The following is a 24,024-nucleotide window of genomic DNA, read 5'->3' on the forward strand; positions in this document are numbered from 1 at the left end:
GAGTGTGTGTTAATGAGCTGCAGAAGACAATAGATGGCAGAAATTTCTGCCGGGTTCAACTTCCTACGAGGGATGCCTGAGCACATCAAGTAAATACGGTCATAAATAAGAGAAACTAACTTAATTAAAGATACCAACGAATAACGAATGGCTAGCCATTAAGCTAGCAAAGCTGTTATATTATCTTCACTTTGTGAATATGGTAGTCACTTTCATTTTTCTATTTATTTCTAAATTATTTAAATATATGTTTTGATTAGGTTTTCATGGTAGATACGTGCTCCTTGTATAATGATCTAATATTGCCTTTTCCTGGCTAATAGAACCCCATTTTAGATAAACCACTTCAAAACTGTCGCAGTCTAATGTCTAGACCTGACCAAACACATCCAGCTTAACCCAAGTCACAGATGGACCCCACCCCACCTAGTAGCTATAGTGTAGCTACATATATGGAACCCCTTTTCGAGCAGATAAGTCAATGTCAACTGTCGTAAATTTGTGGCCGCACTGGTTGCTAATATTTGCGCACGAATCTGTCAGCGAAAGTAGCGCTGAGTCAACAGGAGTCATGCGCCGGCCAAGATCCAGATTCGAAAACAGATACAGATACAGGTGAAGGTGCAGATACAGATACTGTAGCTCCAGATAGAGCTACCAGATACTGATAGGATTGTGACAGCGAATAAACCCCACTACGGTCGCGAGACAGAATTTATGGATAGCTTTGTTGACCAGCGTGACAGGGAAGCCATCAGAAGTTTTGCCATAAGCTAAAACATCAGCGATGTCATAATCGTTTAAACATTTCCTGAGTTTATCCTACAATTTCAGTTGATTATATTCATTCGTGAATGGAACTCTGAACGAACTGGGCGCCTTGTGCCACTAACATTTCAAAGTCAGCTATAGTAGATTTTCACATCATAAAAGTGCATTAAGATCTTAATGCCCCCACCACTTGATGGCTAATTAACATTAAAGTGACCGCTAAGTCACAAGGGGAAATTGCACACTCCAGATAAGTTTCGGATTAGGTGACTTGGGATTTGGCCGGTCTGGCGCCCATTGGCAGCTAATTAGGCACAGTTTGTCGACATATAGGGACTGGCCATTAACGTCACACAATATCAGCTACTATCAGCTGATATCAGTCGAAAGGACTTGAGATTCGAAGAATCAAGGGTAATAATCGAAAGTACCTTCGACGGAAATTGGTAATCGAACACAATACTTTGTCTTCAATTGTAGAAATTTGTAACTTTATAAACTTTATTTCATTTATAGTCAATAATTTCTTAATACTAAATATAGATAACTTATTGTCAAAATCTATTGCCTACTTCAAGGCGAAGCATAATGTATATGCTTAGTGTAGAATATATATATAGAATTCATCACGATTTAGATTGCTTAGTCTTTTGTTTGACCAATAAATCTTTCGACTTCTCAGAGTGCACAATGTCTTTTAAAAGCGCAAACTATTTATATACTTTTATTTATTTCTGGACGAGGTGAGCCTTGTGCGATTTCCTTGCAGCTGCGGCACGTACCGACTGCAAAAGGATTTTCTTCGTGGCTTTAAATGCATCCTAGGTCACTTCTGGCCAGGTTGGCATGCAAATGGCGGTTAGCCCACTTTTGTGCTGCCACTGTGTCATGCAATCGTGGAGTTCAGTGCCCGGCCAGAGGTCATCGAAGGACGTCAGCAGTTTGACCACCGACCCAAACCACTTTACCATGCTCGGCACGCAATGACATTGACATGCGTTGGTGAACTTCCCCCAACTCCTCAACCCTTAATCAAGCAGATCCGCACTACGTGCCCGTAATTATTTATTGGCCAGAGTGGTAAATGCAGTTAGCCAAGGCCTGAATGCACCTGCAACTTGGTTAAAAATAACTGCAATAGGGTCGCTCGCAACTGGGTCGTTGAAAACAACATGAAAATCGAGAGGCTCGTGTCGAGGGATTACTTTAAATTGGAAGGACCTAAGGGAGGACACTCATGCTCACATTATCCCCAAGCACAGCCACGTGTGGCAGCCACGTGTGTCTGTCTCTGCTCATGCAAATAATTCAATCTAGCTGATGGTTTCGCTCGAGAGCGATTTACCAAAACAACAGCTCATGAATTTCAACGCCCTTTAATCACGACCTTGGAAAATAAGACGATGCATACGAATAGATGTACCACATTTACACAGTAAGAAGTAGGTGTTAATTGTTGCAACAAAGATAAACTTTAAATTCATATTATTCAAATAAAATATGTATGCTTAAGTATGCGATTATGATTTAGCATTGTAATATGATATGCTATGACTTTTAAGTACTAATAAAAACTCACTTCTAAATTAATTTATACAATTTAATTTAATGCTCAGTGTGCACTAGTAATGCTTAACTTTAGCACATGTCACAGAGTCACAAATGGTATACCTAGATCTTGGTGGAGTCGAGACTTAAGATGGAATACCTAATTGGCACACTTGAAACTGGTTCCTCCCACACACAGGCACATGAAATACTGATTTTCCGGCTGTAAGTGTCCCTTCCCTTTCTTCGCAATTATATAACAAGATTTATATCTTAGGCAATTGAGCATTTATTCACCGCAATGTGCCAGTTATTAGACAGGGCAGTTTCAGTGGCATTCCAAAAAAAATATATATATATACATATAATCTTGTGTGTGGGATTCAATTTCATATACGCATATGCATGAACAAATTTTGGGGTAAATATATCAAGCCATTGACGTCAGAGGTCAATTATGCATTAGGATGCGTTTATGTGTTTACTAGAAAATGGATTTCGGGGTTTAGTAACTAAATATTAATAAAGCCGCTTTCAAGGAATTTTGGCATCTATATTTGTGAAGAGTTAAAATCCGAAAATGCACAGAAACAAAATAATAATAAGTTGTGTTGCTTGTAATGGGTAATTATATTATCCATAGTGTTGCGTTTAATTTGTTTTCATTGCACTTTGCCGTAACAAAAAGTCATTATTCTGTTTAAATTCTCATTTGCTTTTCGAAACTTTCGTTGTGTTTAACGCAAAGCGTTAATGATCTCTGAGCCACGTGCTGTGTTAGCCGAAATTGATCGTAAATCAAATACTATAGGACTAACAAGTATCATTCTATTGGATGAAATTAGGCACAGCCAACTTATTACATTACACTCACCCCAAGCCGAAATTGCAAACGTGATTCTCCGGACACCTATTCTATTACCCATTTATCGTAATGGCCGCTTTACATCTGCAGCGAGCACTTTGAATAGATAGCCAAAGTGAATACACAATGATTCACTGGCTATTTCCATTCCTATTCATACCCATTGTGGGCATGTGACACCGTGCACTTTGCACTGATTGTGTTTGCATTCGCTCAACTTGGAGCACAATTGCACAGGTGTAACAGTGTTCAGATACATTTACATCTACAGATGCTCACTTGAGGTGAACACAAAAAAAAAACATGGGAAAACTCAAGCGTTTTTACAAGAAAATTTAATATGTAATAGTTGGGTAGATAATGTTGTAGTAGCATATGAAAATCATATATTTTATTTGTATAAAAATGAAAATGATTCACTAAACTACTATCTAGTCCTGCTTAAAATAGCGAATGAGAGGTTAAACCAGAGAAAAAAGGGTGCTGGCAAAAGTGATGGATTTATGATGCAAATTGTGGGCGACACCATCAGCTGACATTGTTTTATCACTGGGCCATATATCACGAAGAACTTCGCCAGGGGGTGTTACTATGGTCGAAACCATTGTTGTCAATTTAAGATACTGTTACTGCTGCCATTTGATTGATTGGCAGCAGGCAGGGGCTCACGAAAAGGGATGGAACTGATTTGGAGCTAGTTTACTTTCATTTTTAGCAGTATTCATTGGCAATATTCAAAAATATTCAAAAATATCCTTAATCTATAAACCCCTTTTAAGAAATCCAGTCTACGCCCCAGTTGCAGATGGGAATCTCCTTTTGCGCACTTCCAGCAAAGCAGACATCCTCAATTCCCCCAAACTAGCTTTAAAGGATTCCCCAACAGGTGGCGCCACCCCACTCCACTCCACTCCCCCCTTCCGCTTTCTCTATGAAACTTCTGCCGGCGTAATCACATGGCGCCAACATCTGTTCGCCAGCAGCGCAGCAACAGCGCCGCCGGCGACCTTATGACAGATTTGGCAATGCTGTAAAGCAAAGCAAAAGCACGCCGGCAGCGCCAAAAGCAAAAGCAACAAGCAGGCAAACGCCGACGCAGCAGCGACGCCTCGTTAGGCCAACACGATAAAACACAAAATAAAAAAAAAAACAACAGAATTGTGTGTGCTAGATGACGCTACCGGTTGCTTGTGCTTGTTGTAGTTGTTCCTGCTGCTGCTGCTGCTGCGACTGTTACTGCTGCTGCGGCGGCGGCTGCTGCTGCTGCGGCGTCTGTTGTTGCTGCTCGCTTTTGGATAATAAAACGGGCAACGCGCACTCGAGCGCCAAGTCAATTTGCGAACGCCGCTCGTTCACAACGGTGGCGCAAAAAACAAAAGCAAAGCAATAATAATTTAAATAAAAACAAACGGTAATAGCTCTTCTTCAGTTACCAACACTGCCCCCCAAGCCACCGACCATCCCGCTCGCACTTTTGTTCCCACGTTCTGCGCGTGCGTGCGCGAGCAGGGCAGAGCAAACGAGACGAGTCCGAAATCAGAAATACGAAATCCAAAACCAAAACCAAAACCAAAATAAGTCGCCAGTCTCCAACGCGTCTCGTCCACGGCAGGTCCACTTTGAAAATCGCGCGTTTCGCGGTTGGCAGTTCGAAATTTCCAAAAGTTTCGAACGAAAGTCGCGGGCGTATTGTGGTTACTCAAGAATTCGCGTGAAATTCGAAACAATCAAATAACTGTGTGGATTTAGTTTTGGAAAATTAATTAGAAAAGATATCCAATTTTCTGGGGGAAACTCTCGAGTGAAAACGGTTTGTGTGTTGTCATTGTTATTATTTTATGTGTTTCCCGTTTATGGTTGCTCGCACCAGAGAACCCCAAAATAAAATGTTGACTTCATATAATTTGCATAAAAAAAAAAACTGAAAAAAAACGCTTAGCGCTGAAATATGAAATTATGGAAATATTCCAACAAAAACATACAACAAATTATCGCTCATACATTTTATGAGCATAAGCTCCGGTCGCCATCTCATTTGGCTAAAAATTTATAAACAATACGAGACAGTATATTTTGAAATTGTTTATTAAATTCAAGAAATTGCAAGTCAAAATTGTTCTAAGCATTTTTGAACGCAGTGGAGAAAACAGCGGGATAAACAGTGCAAACAAAATATTAAATAAAAATTTAGAGAAACATTTAGGCATAAATAACTTGAAGTGAACTCAATGTTTCAGAATTTGTGCTTAGAATTAACAAATATTTATGCTGATTACTTATGAATGTGTCATGAGTTCAAGCCGATTAAACAATACATAACTATAAAATTCTCTTTAAAGCTTATCAAAAAGCATAAATATATATGAAATGTGCGAACAATTATATGTGGTTTGATAACTATTGTAGTTAGCAGTTGTAATAATGCATAGAAATAGTGTTTGCGTTTAAACATTTTTAAAAAATTTCTGTTTGGATAGTAAAATATGTGAATATTTTTATGTTATTTTAAACTCATAAACGAATTATGGCCGTCTGCAAAAAATTTTAACACCCAAAATATTCCATTAAAAACTAGATTGATTTAGAAGAATTTTATAGGGCCGTGCAACACAAAATCGCCAGTTGGTTCCATTCGAGACGAGCACCTCAAGACGAGACGATAATAATGATAACGATAATGAATAAAAACCGCAGTTTGTACAATTCACGAATTTTCTAACCACAAAATGAAACGAACTTTAGGACTTTGTTAAGTGTGTTAAAGACTTTAAAGCGGCAAGCGAGATGAAAACGTTGAAAAGTGTGAACTTTATTGTATGAGGTGTGACAATATGCAGGATAGAATCCAGATGTTTAAACCCAATATATATGTGCATTTAAACTGAAGTCTAACTCGCATTCGTGTTCCATTTCGGTTGCAGAGAACAACGTGGCCGCCAGCAAAGAACCATCCATGATTGGCCCGCACTCTTCCAGATTGCAAAAGAAACGCGCCCTCAACAGCTATTCAAATTTTCCCTTATAACGAATAATTCTCCCCAAATTGGCGACTAATCGAGATATATACCAAAGATATCGCAGTGCAGTCAGTAAGTTTAAACTTTTAGCCGTAACTAGTCAATGCCAAAAATGATAGTGGATAAATCGGAACTGGTGGGCGAGAATGCCTGGGCAAAACTACTGCCCGATGAGAAGGATAAGGCCATCATTGTGAAGATGAACAAAAGTAGTAGCAATAACAACGATTCCAAGGAGACGACGCCCCTCAATGTGGATCAACTGGTGGCAGCCAGCAATCCAGCAGTTGCCGGCGAGCAAAGTGCCGTCTGCCTGGAGGATACCTACAAGCGTACCTCAACTTATGCCTCAAACATCAATTCAACGGGCGGCGAGTCTAGCGGCAGTGGAACTCAACTTTCCCGCAAGGAGTCCATCTTGGGCAGCTTTCATCGGCAAATCCGGCGATCCATAAAAGCGGTTAGCGAATCGCCCGGCCCACTTACGAGGTGAGTGAGATAAGATCTTTCAAGTATTGACCAACATGGCGTATGAGTAATATTCCATTACTCATACGCCCCGTTGAGAGCTATGTTATAAAACCAGGGGGTTTCTTTCGCGTGCTCTTGGTAACAAAAGCTAAGCTAATTTTAAGCCAATATTAAAAGGTATTTTTACTAACAAACCTGATTAGCGAACATAGGAATGTAGGAATTTTCTCTTTACCTCTGACGTTCTGGTGCCACTTTTTTCCCAATATTTATTTGCATACTTTTAATCCCAAAATATTTTGAACTCAAGCGACTATTTCTGAAAATTTCAGCATGGGTTATTTGTAGTTATCCTTTGTGGATTAAACGGCTCATTTATCTGTGTAAATTAGTTGTGTAACTGATTCCAAGAAGCTCTTTGTAATGCAAAATCATAGCAATGCTCTAAATAAGTAAGCTATCAGCAATATTTAGCATTATACTGGAAATTTCCAAGAACTTGCAGTCATGCAAGACCACAAATTCGAATATATCCACTCAATCGGTGCCCACACACCTCGATGGCAATGTGTTGTTGGTAAACAAACAGCATTTGCTGCACTTCCCCACTGACTTGATTTCAAGACTCTTTTTCATCTTTTTCATATGTTATGTCTGATATGCAAATGGAGCTGACGTCTGTCTGTTGGTCAGTTGAGAATGGAGAATTGAGAACGGAGAACCGAGAATCGAGAATCGAGTCACTAGAGCGAGATAAACCTTTTGACTTGATTGCCTGAAATGACAAAATTGAATTATTTTGATTTGAGCACCGACAGTGGGTGGACAATTAAATATTATTTCCGCCTGTTGATTCTGGCTCAGCGTGTGATTTAGATCCAGATATATGTACATACATGTGTTGTGGAGATACTGATTCAGATGCTGGCTGCCTTAATTGGGAATTGAGACTCGACGGTATCTGTGTACTATCCGTGCCGAAATGAACGCCCCTGACATTACGCATGTGTCTGTTTACCGAGCATTAATGCCGCGGCAAACTCTACGATGTTTATAAGAACGTTCTCCCAGAGAACCGATAACCGAGTGCCCAGAGTCAATGACTTGCACCTGCCCCTGCCTTGACATAAATTTGCATAATGCGCCGCCGTGGAGCCTCGAATTCTCGATTTTCAGTTTGGCAATCCACTAATTCACTTGTACATAAGTTAATTAAAAACGTGTTAACTGCTCGGCGGCCGGCCGCTGTGGCTTACACTCATTTTTTTTTTTGATTCTGGCCAAATGCCAGAATCGAAAATCCGCGGGAATTTCCTATGTGGATGCCGAGAATTATGCTTGCTACTCACGGACACATCCGCTATAAATAGATATTGAGTGCTTTCGATGCTGATATATTGTGCTCTGCGGCACAATTCGACACACTTTCTTTTGAGGAGCGCAATCTTTGTCAGCGGCGCACGGTGCGTATGATTGATTTTTGCCTCATTTCCGTTAACAATTGATTTGGCCAATATTTGGCAATAGTCGCCGATCGTGCGCCACTCGAGCCTGTCCGAGCGAATATAGCCGATTGCTCACGATTCAGGGAAATTAATTATTTTTATGATGATAGATCCATGCGATAAGTCGCCGTGGAATCACCGCTCAACGATTCGATGATTGTGACCACTTGGCAGTGGGTTGGGCAAGATTCGAACGGTCAATTATCGGCCATACGTACGTTGTAAATTGATCTGCGGAAAGAACTGGAATTATTTAATCGTTTTACAAGCGGTACTAAGTGCATACATTTAACATTTAGGTGTTGGGAACCCACTACAATTAACAAAATGAGGGGTAACAATCATTATTTTACCTAACACACAGACTGTACTTTGACAATATTGCTAACCTATTAAGGTTTTGCCTGATCAATTTTTTCATGAAAATGGCAAACTGCAATTTATCACGTGCTAATGTACTATCTTAAATTACTATTATCTTTAATTTAATTCAATACATTTTGATGAACAGTTGGTGCTTTTGAGTCTAAAAACTTAAGAACCATGTCATGTCGTTTTTAATACTTTACAGAAGATAATTTAAAAAGTGTAAGAAGTGAAATAATGGGTTGGCTGATGAATTGATCCATATTTGACATCATCATGTGATGGAAAGTATAGTTACATATTCTGAAACATTTACTAAGCCTCAAGACGTAACTGCTGTCTGAAAGGGAATACGAGGAAATGATAACTGCTCAAAGGATTACCATTCACAATCAGCACTACTTGATCCTCGAGCTTATCTGAAGTGAGCAAGAGTGTGCTTGATGGCTTGATCCATCTGTTAACTTGTCCATGAGTCCATCAGGTGATTATGAAGCCTACAAGTTGGTCGTGTGCAAACCCGAACCGCTGATATCAAATATCAGGGCAATCGAGAGCCGACAATAAATTAGTCGCAATGCAAACGTAACTTTTTTAACGGGATGTTTGTCAGGAGTCACATGCACCACGGAATCTATTTTGGGTGATACGGAGATACGGAGTCATTTCCATAAGCCGCTAATCATCTAACGAATTTTGATTGAATAAGCAGGCGTGCTCGATTTGATTATCGCATATCGTGGCTAATATACAAATATTTTTATAGAGACGTGCAGATATTAGTATTTCACTGTCTGATGGTATGCATAAATATGTACACACATGTCCACATTGATGACACTAATGAAACTGCAGTTATAAATTGAGTTTTATGCGCGCTAATTGGCGAAAATCTTTAAACTTGATTGTCACTCCGTACGCGGCTTACCCTGCCCGCCAGTTTCCGACTTATGAATATTGTTTAAGTGTCTTTTGTCTCTGGCGATTTATTAAAACGATCGGCTGTCAGGCAATGTAACTGTTTATGGACACGCGGCGAATTCGGGACATTAATTGCCTGATTTAAGGGCGAATTAAAGTGGTACAGTGAGAGAAAAGTCTAATAATAGCTTATCTGAATTTTAAAAACTCGAAAATTATTTATATTAATTTATATTATAAAGTATCCAATCCAAGAAAATTAGGTTATGCGAATGTTGTAATTAGATTCTAAGTTCTTGTTTTTCTCCGTGCATAATGAGAGTTCTTTCTGTTTCGCTCTGCTCTTCCTCTCTTGCGCACTCCTTCCCCTAATCTCTCACAACAAAAGAAATGAGCTGAATTTATCAGCTGTTGTATTTCATGCTTGAGAGTGTTTGCCAACCGGGCGTATGTGTGATTTTAGCAACGCGCTGTTGTCACTCTGTGTGTTTGCTCTGCCTTTGCTTTTGCCGCTGCTTTTGCTCTGCGCTGTGGCTGTGCTGCCGCATTGCTGCTATCGCGTCTTCCACTTTAAACTCAAAATAATAAAAAGCAACAAAGCTGTCAACCGAACGTTTCAGTTTGAGTTCAGCCGTCTTCGCAGAAAGTTATACACCTGCGCCGCGCTCTCGCTCGCTCTCCTCTCTCTCTCTCGTTGCAAGATCCCCAAAAGAGAGGCAGCACGGAGCTACTTAAAACGCATTTCGTGCCACAATTGGCCCAGTGGTAGCAAAGACACCGTTAGAAACAGTTCTGTCATCGCTAACAGTTCACCGTTAGCCACAAAGTGTCACTTTTAACTCAAAACTAACTGTGCAACCGCTCTCTGTAGCGATTCGTTCGGAAAACAAATTATGCTCGCCTTTGTTTACTTCAAAATAAAAACCATATTTGCCTTTCCCACCACAAAAAGAACGCATTTGTGATAAAGAGCACCCACTAAATAAAAAGGGAGAGAAGCACATCATAAATATCGAAAATACATAAAAAAAAGTTCGCAAAAATAAAAACCCGCAACCGAAACCTGCCTCACACACGAGTTTATCCAACGATAACGTCATCCGCTTTGCCAACAGTATTAAAGTTAATCTGAAAAGTGCTCGAATCTTTTGTTTTCAATCGTCATAATTGTAATAGCAACAACTACAAAATCAAATTATAAATAATAATACCAACAACAATTGTAGCCAAGGTTGCCGCGAACAGTTTCGTTTCGTTGTTGTTTTGCCCGGTGAAGGAGGAGCTGTCAATTCAACATCTCTGCCGACGTCGCTGTTGCCGTTACATTTCAGTTGCTGCCATCGCATAAAAACCAAACAGAGATCCCCAAACCGCGACAGAAACAGCAAATTTACATAGCATTATACACGTTACACAACGCAGCAGCGCGTGCCAGTGCAAAATCCCAAAAACACCTAAGCCAAATCGAAATCCTCGAGTCCATACAAAACACCACGAAATTCCTTTTGGCCAAAATGAAGCGTCTGATGACCTGGGAGCGCGATCTGGTGGATGCCATGTACGAGTAAGTTGGTAGTGCCACAACTACACTCACCAAAAATATACATCTTAATATAAGAATACTTTGTGCAAAGGGAATAATTAATTGTAGTATACTTTAAATGGTGACCAATTACTATGAATAGTTTAAGATGACTAAACGTTAGTCACTGCAATATTGCCACATATGTATGTATGTATCAGTTTGATGTAAAAACCACTCTGTTTTTACTCCGTGTAAAAGCCTGGCTTAAATGCCCCCAGCTAAACGATTTCATTTATCACATGCGGCTTTTAAGTTTATGGACGGGTTTCCAAATGCATTGTTTGAAAGCGAGAAGAAGCAGCACGTGCTAGCCGCCACAAGAGAAAAACATAACAAATGGCAGCAAAACTAGTTTGTTTGCATTGAACTCGCGAGCAAAGTGAACTTGTGACAGAGAGCAAGGCGACGCATCGTGCACATGGGTATGAGATATAGCAGTGTGTGTGGCATATAGGGTACAGTACGGCCCAAAAAAAAAAAAAAACCAAAACAAAACAAGGCGTATATAATGAGGATGGCATGGCAACCGAACTCTTATAATTAAATGCTGCATCAGCTGCTGCTGTCGGCGTATAAGAGTGGCACATGTTTTTGAGATCCACCAACCCCCCAACCCCAAGGCAACTCTCTCTCTCTCTCCGCATCCCTCTATCTATCTCTCTCACACAGGAAACCGGGTGACATGACCCTGTCTGCCTCATATCAATCTACACAGAGAGAAAAAGATACAAATTCAAAATATGGTGTCAGTATTTTACTAATAGTCTTTCATATCCTAAAAAAATTATTTAAACTCTCTGTTTCTATATGTACTACATAGGTTGGTTTAGCATTAATTAGGTCATCAATTCATCTCCAATTTTCTTCCTGTGTAAGTGCTGCCAGTTGAATTTAAATGCCGGCATTTACCTTTATGAATAAAATGGAGGCCGGGTGAGAAATGCTTAACGTGCATTTACTTACCAATTTGGCGATATGCCACAGACACAGACCCAAAAAAAAAAAAAACACATTTGGGGCTTGCCAAAGGATTTTTACCTGTTTAAAGCCTTAAGATATTCGAGTTCGCTGCACGCTTCTTTGTTTGCTCAATTTATAAAGCTTCAAGTCTATTTGTGTTGGCCGAAATTTATAACTATTAGGGCTTAACCGCCAAAGATAAACAACATTAAAAAAAAGATACCAGGAAATTGCTTATCTGGGGATTTTAGGGTGTTACCGCCAAGAAGGTCAAGACTTAGGGCGTTATGCAAATTTTATTTAAATAAATATTTGACTCTAGATTTCCATAAATGAGCAACAGCTTTGTTAAGCAAAGCAATTACCCGTTACAACGATCTCCTGGAAAAAAAAGAAGATAAACAATTTGAATAGACTGTACTTGAAGTAAATACAGAAAACTCTGTTTTTGGAGTAAAAGTAAAAGTCGGCAGCCTTGCGATTTAACTCCCTGCCATAAATTGGCTGTAAATGTTCCACCAGTTTCGGAACTTTCAACAATAAAACCCACTTTCCAGTGCCATAACTGATGATCGCGTCGCACCTTTTGAGCAGACTGTACATCGAGCATTTTTGGGATGCAGAAAGCGTGTAATCATTAGCTTAACAAGCGGCGCATGCTGATGGTTTCTAGCCATTTTTTTTCTTCGTTTTTTTTTTTTTTGGGATTTCTTGGGCAACATTTTCGAAATAAGCTGCTGACAAGCGGGGTCCGTTTGTCACATGGCCATAATATTTACCCAGCTTATTTCTTGTGTACTCTCTTCTTGGCATTATTTACAAGTGTGCCACGATTACGGCAGATAAACGAAACTGCTAATGATAAGGCCCCTCTTCGCCGAATGTCCGTCAATTAGCACGTGGAATCGAGTTTGTATCTTTGGAATTTTTACACAATTCGAGTTGTGCCAAATGACTCACTTGAGACACGCTTGCCGACCATGATAGACAGAGATGCCGATACCCAGGCGATACTTTTCCAGTTAATAATGAATATTTCACCGATAACTTCAAATGCAAATATTCGCCGGTTCGCATTTTCGCGCTAATATTTACACTGAGACACATCTGTTTGGTATTTACTGTGAGCGGAGAAAGGAGAGGAGTGCTTAAGTGTGCTTTATTTGCACACTAATTGAGATCGCAATTCAAGGTGGAAACTTACTAGACGCCATCGGCGGCAATATCTTAACAAAATGCGGTTGATAAATACACTTGCTAATTGGTTGCTCAATTTATTTGCTCTGGTTTACCGAAGACACACGATCCCGGCGTGACTACAAAGCTAATAATATCTCAGCGGGCGCTAAAATTAATGTTTTCGTTTAAGATTTAGCTGGGGAAATTCTGCAGATAATGAGGCTTATAAACGTTTAGCGATCGATTGCGAGCCACGAGATTATTATTGGTTTTTCATATCAAATTGTGATCGTGACTGATCAGAAAGATTTTATCATATTTTATCATATAAAAAAGTACAAAGATCTTTGACCAGACTTTACACAGATTATATTTATCTTTTCAGTTTAGTTTTCTAGTTTCAAGGTATTATAAACTCAAGAAAGCCTTTCGAGGCTAAGTCAGTGAACTTTTCAGTCCCACAAGGTTTGGCCTATCTCAACTCATAACTAAGTCACTTGGACTTATATGATCTTTCCTTCCATAAGTTTATGAAATCTTCTGCTGACTACTTGCTACCAAAAATATCCGAACTTTGTTTCGACTATCAAACGTTTAGTCATAGTTATGGTCGCCACTTAATGAGTCTGGCCATATTTATAAGATTGTATATCTTTACACCGATATCAACACTTGACTACGAATGGTGCGATTACCGGCAAAATGCGTCACGGCCTTGACGTCACTGGATACTCGCTGATAACCAGTGGAAGTTGTTTGGCAAATCTTAGTTGGCGCTCCTTTCTTGTAAGAAATTACTCATGGGTCTTATGGGCTCAGACGGGTTCTTTCCGTTTCGGTCAGCAATATTTTCTTTTTTTTTGCCTTGGCTATATTTTGTTATTGTTTTTTATTTTTTGGCTGTGATTAGATAGATGACAGTGGGCACCCGAGATAGCAGACCAACTTCAATAAAGAGCTAGCCGTTTTAGCCCAAAATTGGTTCATTCAACTTTCGAACGATCTGTATTGGTATTTCCCATGCGGGAAATTCTGTCTATTTTCGAACGAACAAAGTGCGAGGCTGTGGCAGAACGAACCGGTTCATGGGGGATAAATCGGAGCGGAGCGTATTCTATATGCCATATATATCTGACACTGGCGATCCTGCGTCTTCTGCGTTTCCAAATTAAATCACCAACTAAGAAAAACAAATCCACATCATCGAATTGACGCACAATATTAAAAGAATTTTATATTATACAAGTATATGAGCATAATGCAAATATGTGATCAATTGGGATCCATCAGGTGTGGCATGTGTCAATTGCGGCCAAAACACCGTTAATGAGGCAAACAGATAGGCACGTGTGGATGTATTGGTGCGGGGTATCTGATAAATAGGAACTGGCATACCAATTGTTTATAGCTACCAGACATACATGCATGTGTAATTAGGTGAAATGAGTAAATGAGGCGGCAGTCCAACAACAAAAATACAATCCACTGTCAGTGAGCGTAGAACATGTACATATATTGATGAAGGTGGGCGAGGGGGCTGCGGGGGAGCGGTGCGGACAGCGGGACGACTAATATCAACACTGAATTTTGTTTGCAGCGACGAGGGCGAATTTCAATTTGCTCGTCGAGCAGTTGGCAAAAAGTTGTTCGATCGCACAGTTCACACAACCGATACAAAACGTTAAAAAAAAACAAAAATAATAAGAACTATTCAACAAAAAGCGCAAAAGGCGTGAAATTCTACGCGCCATACAAGTTAATTAACCGGCTGAAAAGTGGCGCAATTTGAAAGTTTGACAAACGAGATCATTGCAACTCCATCGAAATGCTGAGATCTCGATTCTGTGATTTACTGGCCTCTTCGGCACGTCGTCGTCTTCTGCTGAAACATTGCCTGTGCTTTATTTTTATAACAATGACAAACTAGAGCAAGAGGAAACCCTTGATTGTGTTTTTTATATTCGCTTTAAAACAAAAAAAAAAAAGCAGAGCAATAGCACAGACTTTCGTACACTCAATTAATCGCAACCAACAGTATTGAATTGTTCGTTCGAACAAGTCTCGTGATCCCAGGACAATCCATCCATCAAAGGCCCCAAGATGTCTGAGCTGCGTCGCAGTTTAAGTCGACTCTCGATGATCGTCTACAGAGCCACCCATTCCAGCGAACAGTCGTGGCGGGAGGAGCTTCTCAGGTAAAATCCCAGTTGGACAAGATCGATCATCGAATCGGGGTATCAATCGAAAGATGATCATTTAACTGCTTGGAAGTGCTAATCAAAGTGAGCGTGAAATTCGGGAACACTGCGAGATCATTGATCTTCAAGCTATTACAGGATAGAATGGATTGTTGTACTGCTTATAGTTATTATTTGATTGATAATTAATTACTTATTCTATATCGATATTCTGGTACAATCCAGTTAGCACACCGGTTCTACAGATCCATAACATTACTTGGTTTTATAATGACTTACGTAGTCACCCTTGAAGGTTATTTAAACAGCTGAACTTGCCACGATCTCCGTACTATACATAAGAACATGTGTACAGCTGCATATAGATACAGATACATATGTATCTATACTATATATGCATCTGCGCAATCGAATCTATAATGTTTAATCGAATGCGGCATAAATATTTGCCTGAAAGGCGTTTCCATTCGATTCTTGCTAATGTATGCCCATAATATCCATTCTATATATGTATGTAGTTTCTGATCAAAGTTCACATAAAATGCAGAAAAGGATGTTCTGCGCGCCACAAATCCTTTGTTTTTTCCTCTTTGGTAAGCAATGTTCACGAATTTGCTGAGTGGCCAAATTGTCTGTTGACATCTTATGTATTTTTATATGCAAATTCATAATTATACTTTTCACTTTTGCCATTTGAAATTTGGCAAAGCGAATGAATTGCAGGTACAGTACGTTTTGCAAACGTAAATCATTGTCAAATAAATCTAACTACGTTATCGTAACGTAAAGCATTAAATAGATTAGTTGGAAAATTGAATCATCATTAGTTAAGAGGTTATTGGGGCTTCCGGAATTAGTTTGTTTTCAACACGACTTTTTACTACGAAACGTGCTGTAAATTTGTCTGGCTGTCTCAGCATGATTTATGTATAGCAATTGCAGTCAGTTGTCTGTGAATGTGCTTTATATACTATGAAGTACTCCACTGAATGCAATTCCTCTGGGCCATAAAGCGATCCAAGTCAGATCAATGACGTCAGCTGTTGTTGCTGAACGAGCTCAACAAATCGGTTTCGATTATGATCATGACCATGGTCAACTTATTTGCACCTTCGATATACATATAAAATTGCATTAGCAGATGGCCCAATTGCATTAGCCCGTCAAACAATTTGTTGGCCATTAGCCAGGTGATTGAACAACTATTTGAAATGCTATTTAAGTAACCCAAAATGGGCTTCACCTCCAGCCCTCCCACCTTTCGCCGAGTTCATCTTGTCCAAGGTTAGTTCTGTTTTGGTTGTTTTTTTTTGTTTCAATTGCCTCGATTAGCAGCTCACAGGCTGAGCTTTAATTGCGGGCCATAACCCAAGGAGCGCTTATCTGGCCTCCAGTTGTTTAGATTCCCCCTGAATATAATACAACTTTGATGGCTCGTCATTTTCCCACTCACTTCCCTATCTCGAAAATCTTAAATATGAGCTGATATCATGAGATACTTGACGCATATTAGTTCATATGCGTCGCCTGTTCCATTGAACTTGTTTTAATACACTTTACAGCCTGGTCGTCAACCGGTTATTGCATTTGGCAAACCAAAAATAAAAATCACAAAAAAATAGCGATTATAAACAAAATAATAACAATAACAATGGGGCACTCGGTCTGAGCCGGTTTATTTGCATGAGCAAAACATCAGATTTAAACTAACGAACTCTAATGGCACTGTTGTCACTCGGAGATTTCTACGAATTTTGGTTGAGTTTCACCTGGCAGGTATCATTGTTCTGAGAATTTCTCTCACATTTATGTTTTTATCGATTTCATTTATTTTTAATGAGGTTTGTACATGTTAAATCACTCACATTTCGATGACTCATCGCGACAACGTTTTTTGACTTCAATATGTGAACATTTAAGCAATCTAAAACATTCAAAATAATAAGTATTTGTTGTGTATATACAAACGTGTATTTGTGTGTAAACAAGACTATAGATATTATGTTTGTTATTGGTCATTTGAATGATTCAGATAGAGTTCTTATCAACACGATGAAAAAATATTAACTATCAGCTAATAGTAAGCACTGGTCATATTAGTAATTACAATTAGTAACGAAGTCAATAAAATAATAATCTTTGAAATATTTATGAGTCTTGTTTATAAACTAAAATATCATCATAATATTAGTTCAAATATTTAAGTTCAAAGTTTGTAACTTATGTTCATCTCAACAATATGACACTGTTTAGGTTTTTTTTTGTTTAAAAATAAAAATACGATTTACATACGCAAACAAATTGGTAATAATAGATGACATACAAATAACCATTCCGAAACCAATCGTCTCAACCAGCTCAATTAGTTTCCGATTCCATTGTGCCATTAGTTAGTCCCTCCTTATCGCCACCTCTCACCCTGGGAATTCAAATGGATTTTACCACCTCCGATCTACTCAAGCTCCACTTGGAACAATTGATAATCGCTTTAAAGCTCAGTTCCCCAAAGAGAGTGAGGAGATTTGCATGTATGTACTATGTACATATATTCTAGTGGATTTCAGTGCACAAAGCAAAAGCAGAGCGCGCTGATAAACTGAGTAAATGAAACGAATACGAAATATGTATAAATGGACATTGTGAATATCAAAGCAAAGGAAAGTGAAACGCAAACTGCAAAAGTCAGCTGCTTGGGGAAGAGTCCCTTACAGTTAGCGATTACTACAAAATACAGTTACAGCCAATCATCATCCCGAGCTCGCCAAATGGTCCACTCAGTACTAATTCGACTACGGTCTCTTAATAATCATTCCATGTGGATCCAGTGGATCCCTGGTACTCGTAGTATCAGCAGCAACTTATAAACCAAAAGTGCTCGGTCAAGTGATCGCGTTGATCTTGCGAATACCTGAAGTACTCGTAGTATCAGCAATTGATAATCGCCAATGTTTCCATGGTTATAACTAAAATCCTGCACAAATTCCAGGGTATTAAAAGTGATCGTCGTAACCCTGGTACCCGAAATCTCATCAATTGAATAATCGCCAAATGCTCCTCATGCTGTTCTTTTTTATCGGTCTAGTGTTTGTAGTGTGCTTCTCGAGCATATTGCTCCAAGCTATGATTTGGTAAATAAATCAGATATTCGCATAATATATTCGCACTACTGATAACTATATATTGTATTTGTATTATCGGTGAGAGAGACAAGCCTCAGTGGTTTTTTGTCTTTTGACTTCCTGTTGTTGCCATCCTTTATCAAAACCGAACAAAGGCCGGCTATAATGGACTGATATATGTAAATATGTGTGCATTGCACCCAATTCAGTTCAGTTCTTCTTCTTCTTATTGTTATAGAGGGTGTGTTCCACAATTAAAACATCCAGGGTTTTTATATCATTTTTCTTACATATTATCAAATTGTGGGTGCAAATGGAGACCTTAAGGCAGTTACTACGTTAAAAATAAGTGCTATTGACTATATAAAGAATACCTTACATTAAACCAATAGTGCCAAGTGCTCGATACGAAATTGTTCTCCAGTCCAAAAACAAGTGGATTCTTATCTAAACAGCAAATAGACTTGGTACGCAAATATAGCTTTTGTGAGCCCCTTTAAAGATTGTGTAAATGATAAGAGCCATCCATCCGCTACACTTGAAAGTGAAATGGCCAATCGAAGGCTTACCCAATAGATCATCCCTAGCATCTATTTCCGTGCCACACAAATGTGCCAATCTACAATGTACATCTTGTTGTTCCGTTTCAGGTACCGGCAGACACGTTTCAGTTCGCGGCGTGTTCGAAAACGTGTGGTCTTCAAGCACGGCGAGTGCAACGTTGTGCAGGGAAATGTGGCCAAGAGACGGCGTCGCTATCTGCAGGTGAGCGGTGGGCGGTGGGCGGTGGGAGTTACGGGGCGTGGCAGTGCGTGGCAATATCTAGTTGCCGGCCCACTTGCGTTCGATTTGTGGGGTATATTTAGACTTCCTTCGCGGGTTTGCATAACGCCTGTCGCCGCGAGACTCGGGACGGCAATTATGTAAATTGATTTGTGCTCCAAAATTAAATGTATGTCGAAAGTATTCAAAGAATTTATGGGACTTAACCATCTAGTAGAATAGACTATATATGGATACACTATAATTGCAATAGCTATTGATTGATTTGTATCTGAAAGTAAATGTTGTTTTCATCTTTTACAAGCTTTTAGTTGAAGTTTGCAACAATCATTATTAACCTTAAACATTTTTTTTTCCTTTTCCAGGACATCTTCACCACCCTGGTTGACGCCCAGTGGCGCTGGACGCTGCTCGTCTTCGCCGCCAGCTTCGTGTTCTCGTGGGCCTTCTTTGGATTCATCTGGTGGATCATCGCCTACGCACACAATGATCTGGAGTACACCAATCTCAAGAACCAGTCACCCGATCTGGTGGCCAACATAACGCACACGGTCTGCGTAACACAGGTCTCCAATATGATGTCCGCCTTCCTGTACTCCGTGGAAACCCAGACGACGATAGGCTATGGTAATCGCTATGTGACGGAGGAGTGCCCGGAGGCGATATTCACGATGTGCATCCAGTGCATCACGGGTGTCTTCATCCAGGCGTTCATGGTGGGCATTGTGTTTGCCAAGTTGTCGCGTCCCAAGAAACGTGCCCAGACGCTGCTCTTCTCGCGCAATGCTGTTATCTGCCACCGGGATGGAGTTCCATGCCTGATGTTCCGTGTGGGAGACATGCGCAAGTCGCACATCATCGAGGCCCATGTGCGGGCCCAGATCATCCGCAAGAAGGTGACAAAGGAGGGCGAGGTGCTGCCCTTCTACCAGCAGGAGTTGCACATCGGAGCCGATGGTGGAGAGGATCGGCTAATGTTCATCTGGCCCACTACCATAGTGCACAAAATTGATAGGAACAGTCCACTGTACATGCTCTCCGCCTCCGATATGCTAAAGGAACGCTTCGAAGTGGTGGTTATGCTGGGTGAGTTTTATCATATTCACTTCCTAGAAATATAAACTAAATAGCTTATCGATTTCAGAGGGCGTCATCGAGTCCACTGGCATGACCACACAGGCCAGAAGCAGCTACTTGCCCTCGGAGGTGCTGTGGGGCCATCGTTTCGTGAATGTGGTGTCCTTCCGCAAGGAGACCGGCGAATACGAGGTGGACTACACGCTATTCAACAACACCTACGACGTGGACACTCCGCTGTGCAGCGCCAAGCAGCTGGACGAGCTTAAGTCGGAGTACTCGAAGAGCGCCAAGTGTGTGAATGCACCCTTTGCGGATCGCACGCTCTCGGCCAGCTTGTTCCAGCGTATTGCCTCCGCCGCCTCGGTGGATCATCTGGATCCGGCTAGCGACGAATCGCTGGACTCTGGCCGCCTGCAGATACGCTCCCATTCCATACCCAACGGCGTGCTGGCCAGCGAGCTGGAGCCGCTGAATAACAACAAGCATGGCGCTTCGTTCACCATGGGTGGCCTGACCATCACGACGACGGCGCCCAGCATCCCCAACCTATCCAGTATTAACGAGAAGACCAACTCCGGAAATTCCATAAACAGCAGCAATTACAGCAATAACAATAGCCTGAGCACGCTGACCGGAGGAGGAAGTGCTGCCAGCGGACCCGGAGGAGGCATCACCATTGTGGCCGGTTCCGGGAACCATGGCGGCGCTGGTGGAGGAGGAGGAGGCGGCGGTAGACACAAGTCGAATCCCCGCCGTCTTAGCATCAAGCAGGATCAGCTGCCCATCGATTCCATTTGTTGATATTATTAATTGAGTTAGTCAGTTATCTGATGTTGTATTCTAGTTAAGCATAGGCTCCTCCCAATATACATAATTCTAACTCAAACTAAGCTAAGCGAAATTCCATGGAGAGCTCATCTGTCATAGCCATAGAGCTGCTGCAGCTGTGAACATCCCTCAAAAAAATCCCCCTATCCTGCTGAAGTGGAGGCAATCTGATTGTTATCCACCTATCTACTATACTTACTACTAACCCTGAAACGATTGTACATGTTTATGTCTAGGCTAAGCTGATGAATGATTCACGTTGTTAGCTTTAGCTTTGTGTTGAATTTACTATAGTTAAGTTACAAATTGATATTAACGCAAAGTAAGATGTGAGACCCAGAAACCAAAATGCTGCAACTTAGACAACTAGATAAGTCATTAAACGGCTCACTTAACATGAAATTTATGCGAAGACGCAGCGGAATTGAAAATTCCCTTTAAGTCGATTATTGTTTAATATTACTCACTTCAATGAGATATAAAGAATGTACATTTTAATCCATATACTGTTTCAAAAACAAGAGCTTCAATTATCATAAGGAGTGGACAATAAAATTGTATGCGTATGTGAGAGTGATTGATAAATGAATTTTATTTTTAAGCTTCGCCCAGATTGTGCAAATGAAAGACGGTGAATTATACCATAAAATGGAATGAAAAGAATCTAACCGATGCGTTTTATTTGGAATACTCCCGGGTAGTGCATAATATGAATCCAATGAAAGACAGTTTTATATATTTTTGTAGTGTTTTTTTCTTTAATTTTGACGTTCTTTGTTTAGCTGAGGGAAAGTTTATCATTTTTAAAGCATACAAATTTCTCATATGAAACATACACAAATATATAGCGACATACAAGTACAGGGATTGGTCAAAGGTGGTCAGAGATCCTTGGAAGCTTTTGATAGCATATCAAGGATATTCTTGGTATCTAAACACTCCTCTTACCAAATTTTATGTTAATAGAATACGCGAAGGGTTTCTTTTAATGTATTTTTTATGTCCGTAGGCGTAGTAGTACAATAGTAGGTAATTAGTTCAATTTCAATTTACAACAAATAATCTTTTTATTAAAGTTGCGCTTTTTATTGAATTTCGTAGTTTTCGATTTCGACTTGCAACAATCGACTTTCAAATGTGCGCGAAATTCATTACAACAATTAAAATACATATGCCTATATTAACAATAGATCCATGTTTTGTTTTCGTATCGGATTTGCTTAGGTTGATATCGTATCTGTAGCTGTGGCTTAGTTTAAAGTTTAACTCTTTATGCTGTAGGACATTTTTAAGAATATTAAATATTAATATTTCTTAATCGCTTATCTACTAAACCGTTTTAAAGACAGTTAACGGGACGCTCTAGCAAGAGCAATTATTTTTGTTTAAAATTTTTCGATTCTTTCCCTTTTTTTTTTTTTTTTTGTTTAGTATTTTCTTTAGTTTCTTTGAGGTGTGTTAGCACACTCATTGTTGCTTTAGCCTAGCGCTGGTTTATTAAATGTTAGCTAAGTTTAAATTATGTATTTACAGATGCTGTGTGCTAGCTCGAAAGTGATAATTTGTGTTATTTTTTGTGTATGGGATTTTGATAAATGCCTTATGAGTTTAGAACGATTTACAACTATTCACCGCTGTGGTAGATCTTTCACTAGAATATAGCTTACAAATGTAAATGTCTTACGCCCGTAATTCATGAAATGTCCAGCAATATTTTCAACCTTTACAATAGTTTTGTGTGTGTGTGTATTTTCCTATCGTCTATTTTATACATTTTTCTCTGCATCCATCTTTGTGTTTTCATATTTTACAAGCTAATATTATAGAGATGTAAACGGTTTCACCATCAAATATTGTTGGACGACGCGACGATGAATAATGGATAAGTGGGATTGGTTCTGAATGTGAGTTGTTTACTGATTTACAAATTCATGTGAAGCATTTTTAATTACATTCTTTTCGGATCTGTTTGTTTTCGCACATTTTTCTGTCAGCTTGACCTTTGGGGCGCAAATATTTCGGAGTAAAAGAGCTGTTTTATCACAAGTTTTGTTTTTCATTAATTGCAATTAAGTAAAAGGCTTCGCATACGCTGTCCAGAAGGGACAACACCATGCAAGACGGACTTGGACGAGTCCAAATAATCAATTAATTAAAAAATAAATAACAATCATGCTGACTAAATGAGTAAACCATTAATGGGAGGATTGGTGCGATAAATGAAAGAGCTCCAATGGGCCGAAAGCAGCGGGTGCAACAAATGTTGCCAGCAACATGTGGCATCTAAAACAAGAAGTAGAATATCCAAATCGCCGCTCAGTAGTACAGATAACTGTTGTTCATCATATCGTAGCGGTAATCAAACTGTTGCTGTTGCTGCTGCACGGATCGATGCTGCTGCCCGCGCTGGAAACTAGTGAACCAACTCTTAGTTGCGGCAATTCGCAACAGGTACTTTCATTCCTTGCGGTGCTGCTGTTGCTGCTGACCTCCCGGCTGCTGTTGCTGCGACTGCAGATGATGCTGCTGTTGCAGGTGTGGAGGCAGCCTCGACTGCTGTTGCTGCTGCTGCGACATCCCACCGACAACATGTTGCGCCTGCATTCCGTGGCTCTGATGGCTGTGCATGGGAGCCTGAGTGGGCACGTGGCCATTAAGACTTCCCCCACTGGCCGACGAAACAGCATTGGAGGCAGCTGTAGCCGTGTTGTTACCCTCGGACTTTTCACGTGGTAGCAAGTAGACGGAGCCATCGGCAGCCTGTTGCAAACTGTAGTCCGCCGGCGAGCAGGGATTTCCCTCGGGATCCCGTAGGTACTGCAGGATAA

At 40.1% G+C, this 24,024-nt stretch overlaps 3 protein-coding genes across 24 annotated transcripts in view; 2 read left to right on the forward strand and 1 right to left on the reverse strand.

Annotated features, from left to right (window-relative positions):
• Window positions 1-4,526: 4,526 nt before the first annotated feature.
• On the forward strand, window positions 4,527-21,852 carry Irk1 (Inwardly rectifying potassium channel 1; the record flags this gene model as incomplete). 7 transcript variants are annotated; one of them, NM_001275933.1, is made up of 5 exons in its annotated part: window positions 4,527-4,595; window positions 6,106-6,690; window positions 19,156-19,270; window positions 19,654-20,374; window positions 20,433-21,852. In NM_001275933.1, 4 exons carry the CDS (start codon window positions 6,305-6,307, stop codon window positions 21,167-21,169), a joined length of 1,959 nt encoding a protein of 652 aa, NP_001262862.1. In that variant the 3' UTR covers window positions 21,170-21,852. The 7 variants fall into 7 exon arrangements, with proteins under 7 accessions (NP_001262862.1, NP_001262861.1, NP_001189270.1 ...); NM_001275932.1 differs by lacking the exon at window positions 4,527-4,595 and adding an exon at window positions 4,648-4,994; NM_001202341.1 differs by lacking the exons at window positions 4,527-4,595; window positions 6,106-6,690 and adding an exon at window positions 10,083-11,028.
• On the forward strand, window positions 10,083-21,852 carry CG46310 (uncharacterized protein). The gene is made up of 4 exons (NM_001347788.1): window positions 10,083-11,028; window positions 19,156-19,270; window positions 19,654-20,374; window positions 20,433-21,852. Exon 1 carries the CDS (start codon window positions 10,358-10,360, stop codon window positions 10,427-10,429), a length of 72 nt encoding a protein of 23 aa, NP_001334697.1. The 5' UTR covers window positions 10,083-10,357; the 3' UTR covers window positions 10,430-11,028; window positions 19,156-19,270; window positions 19,654-20,374; window positions 20,433-21,852.
• The window catches only part of cnc (cap-n-collar), a 41,132-nt gene continuing 38,897 nt past the window's right edge, over window positions 21,790-24,024 (reverse strand). For 13 of the 16 annotated variants that reach the window (NM_170053.3, NM_001275935.1, NM_001260331.1 and 10 more), the window contains one exon: window positions 21,790-24,013. In NM_170053.3, the coding sequence (NP_732833.1) occupies window positions 23,654-24,013 (360 nt within the window). In that variant the 3' untranslated portion in view covers window positions 21,790-23,653. The remainder of the gene's footprint in view (window positions 24,014-24,024) is intronic. The other 3 variants (NM_001260332.2, NM_001260333.2, NM_001260329.2) reach the window with 1 other exon arrangement.

Source organism: Drosophila melanogaster, chromosome 3R (assembly GCF_000001215.4).
Source record: "Drosophila melanogaster chromosome 3R".
Lineage (NCBI taxonomy): Eukaryota > Metazoa > Arthropoda > Insecta > Diptera > Drosophilidae > Drosophila > Drosophila melanogaster.